At 45.6% G+C, this 3,156-nt stretch overlaps 1 protein-coding gene across 1 annotated transcript in view; it reads right to left on the minus strand.

The window, feature by feature from the left end:
• KLHL32 (kelch-like family member 32) overlaps positions 1–3,156 on the minus strand; it is a 17,452-nt gene that overhangs the window by 5,756 nt on the left and 8,540 nt on the right. Inside the window, exon 3 of the mRNA XM_010147592.1 lies at positions 1,025–1,083. Within this exon, the coding sequence (XP_010145894.1) occupies positions 1,025–1,083 (59 nt within the window). The remainder of the gene's footprint in view (positions 1–1,024; positions 1,084–3,156) is intronic.

Genomic DNA, 3,156 nt, shown 5'->3' on the forward strand with positions numbered 1-3,156 from the left:
GGGGTGCAACCTTCTCGTCAGCAAGGAGAGAATCAAAGCAAAAGATACACAGTAGAGACACAGTATCTCAATAAGAGTGTCCCACTCGCAAGCAAAGTAAGATTGCTGCCTGTAATTACTGCTTGGATTTAGGACAGAATCGGCATTCGTACGATGGGGGAATAAAACTGCACCTCAGAACGAAAAAGGCAGATGTGTCATTGCCCACTTTCTGCTTCAGGACCCGCGTGCTTTAAAAAAGCCAGTGGGAACCACACAGAAGTATCTCCTGGCACAATTTGGTTCCAAATACAGCAATCAAAGCCCCTGTCCCTACAATCAGAAAAGTCAATACTGTTCCACGCGGGTGTAAATCAGGCTCTGCAACTCTGATTGCAAGCTTAGGACTTTTAATTCCTAATACAAGCAAGAGGGCATAACCGTGCCCTAACCCCCTGAAACGGTTACTGAGCCATGCTAACCTAATCAAAACACATACATAATGTATGAAATAATCCCTAAAAGATATTATAGGTGCTCGGGTAATGAAATGATAGGCACCGTTGCAGTCAGCAGAATAAGTCACGACCAGGTAGCAGAGTTCTGAAAGTATGCAGAAAACAAAAAGCCCATATAGGCAATTCAAAGCAGAAATGGCAATGAGGAGCAGTTTTGTGATGCTGGCTTCGAGTATACGTTGCCCTGGGCTGCTGGATTACAAGGAAAAAAAAAAAAAAAAGAACGAGTAAAATAAATACTGATAAGTACAGGGGATTTAAAGCCCGTTTCTATATTTCATCTAGATGTTTCTAAGACCTTAACCCTAACAGGCTTAAAAATGTAATGAAAAGTCAGGGTCTCCGCTACTCTGTTAAACTCACACATCAGTACAAAATGAATTTAAAACACCACTAATTCAAATGGTCAGCATTTTTAGCCTTAAAAAAAACCACACAAAAAAAAACCCCACCACTGCATGTATTTGCTAAGAGACCACCTGTTTGCAGCAAAACATACAGGAAAACCACACAACGCAGACACCCACCTGCTTCGGATCATAGACCATGAGCCTGTTTTGATACTGTGCAGTATTTGTCACTCCTCCTACGAAAGAGTTTATAGAGGTTACTTTTTTTTCATATAAGCAAAACCAGACCAAGATCAGGTGCAGCAAAATAACCCAATCTAGCGTTCATTTGCTGACACATAACCAGGTTGTATACCACCACTCAGCTTGCATTCCACTCTGCTTTTTTAATCTGGTTACAGGGTAATAGGTAGCACGTTTGTCAAACATCTAGCAATACAAAATATCAACAAACACCCCCAGCCCCCAACCCCCCAGACACACTTCCTTTGCGGGGCTAATTCCATGGGCTGTAGACAATATAAAAATTGATCTGTTTATAAATGACTGTGCATTCAGCTGTTGTAAAGACACAAAGATAAAACCCATCCCTGTTCCAAGGAGCATGCAGAGTGTGACATGGCTTAACGTAGGAGCAGGTGGGCTTGATCAGAGAGAAGGAAGAGGTCAGAGAGGAGCTCAACCTAACCAGGAGCATGACGTCGGACACTGGAGCCAGCTGGAAAGCATAGAGCAACCCTCTGCAACTGCACTCACCTATAGATTTGAAAAAAGATCTGTATTTCATTGGTATTCCAGAGAGGAGATTGCCTGGTTTAGTTGTAGACTTATGGCGGGAGGTTTCTCCACAGTGACCAGAGACAACACTACCATTTGGCATACACACCTTTCAATGTATGTATTTCATAGAATCATAGGATCATCGAATGGTTTGGGTTGGAAGGGACCTTAAAGACCATCTAGTTCCAACCCCCCTGCCATGGGCAGGGACACCTTCCACTAGATCAGGTTGCTCAAAGCCTCATCCAGCCTGGCCTTGAACACTTCCAGGGACGGGGCATCCACAGCTTCTCTGGGCAACCTGTTCCAGTGCTTCACCACCCTCTCTGGGAAGAACGTCTTCCTGATATCTAATCTAACCCTCCCCACTTTCAATTTAAACCCGTTACCCTTTGTCCTGTCACTACAGGCCCTTGTAAAAAGTCCCCCCCAGTTTCCTTGTAGCCCCTTCAGGTACTGGAAGGTGCTATAAGGTCTCCCTGGAGCGTTCTCTTCTCCAGGCTGAACAAGCCCAACTCTCTCAGCCTGTCCCCATAGCAGAGGTGCTCCAGCCCTCTGAGCATCTTCGTGGACTCCTCTGGACTCACTCCAACTGTTCGATATCCTTTTGATGTTGAGGGCTCCACAGCTGGATGCAGCACTCCCACTTTCAATCAGCTTTGTCCTCCGATCTGCTCCCACTGGGCTTAGCTACTTGCTAACACCTTCTGATCACCCCAAGTGACTTGAGCAAGGCCAAGAACCTGATCCATGGACAGCAGAAACTGCGGACAATTCTATTCAAGAATCCTGTTTTCGACCACAGCAGCGGGGAGGAATAGCAGCGTTATTTGGCTGCACCTCTGGAGGCACCAGCCTGTACTGGGACCCCGACATGCGGACGGCAGCACAAGCTCCCAGCTCCGAGAGACTTACAGGCTACGAGACGAGACGTAGCCTTTCCAAACTGTTCCCATCACACTGTGCCACCCGCACTGCCCACGGCAGCACCTGTGAAGCGCACACGCAAGAATGCGCGTTGGAAAGCGGCGACTGCTCCTGTCCCTAACCTCGCAGTCAGTCGCTTGTCTCGGCGCTCTTGTGCGGCCTTCGCAGTGTTAGTGGGCGTCAGCCACACGTACCGACCAGTCTGTTTTAGTATCTCTTTTGTAATTTGATTTTCTTTTACGTAGTTATTTTCCTTCCTACTATAATGTTTAAAAATGAGATGTCAGACTAGTGTTTTGAAAAATAAAAATCATAGTTATTTGGATGATCTACCTCCAGAATGTTAAGCTACGGGAGATGCGCTGGAAGCACAACGCTGCGTCCATTCAAAAAGGACACCTTAATTTGGGGGGAAAGATGTGGAGGATGAAGAGAAGCAAACGGGTTTCTTCCTCATAAAATATCAGAATAAGCCAATAAGCAAAATTATTTGCCTCTTTTCACAAAGAGCCCCTCATATCAAGTACATAGCTTACATTTTTTCCTCTGCAATATTGCTCATCTGTGGTGTTTTATCATTACATTCCCTTCACATACCGCTC

This window comes from Eurypyga helias, unplaced genomic scaffold (genome assembly GCF_000690775.1).
Source record: "Eurypyga helias isolate BGI_N326 unplaced genomic scaffold, ASM69077v1 scaffold9202, whole genome shotgun sequence".
Taxonomy (NCBI): Eukaryota; Metazoa; Chordata; class Aves; order Eurypygiformes; family Eurypygidae; genus Eurypyga; species Eurypyga helias.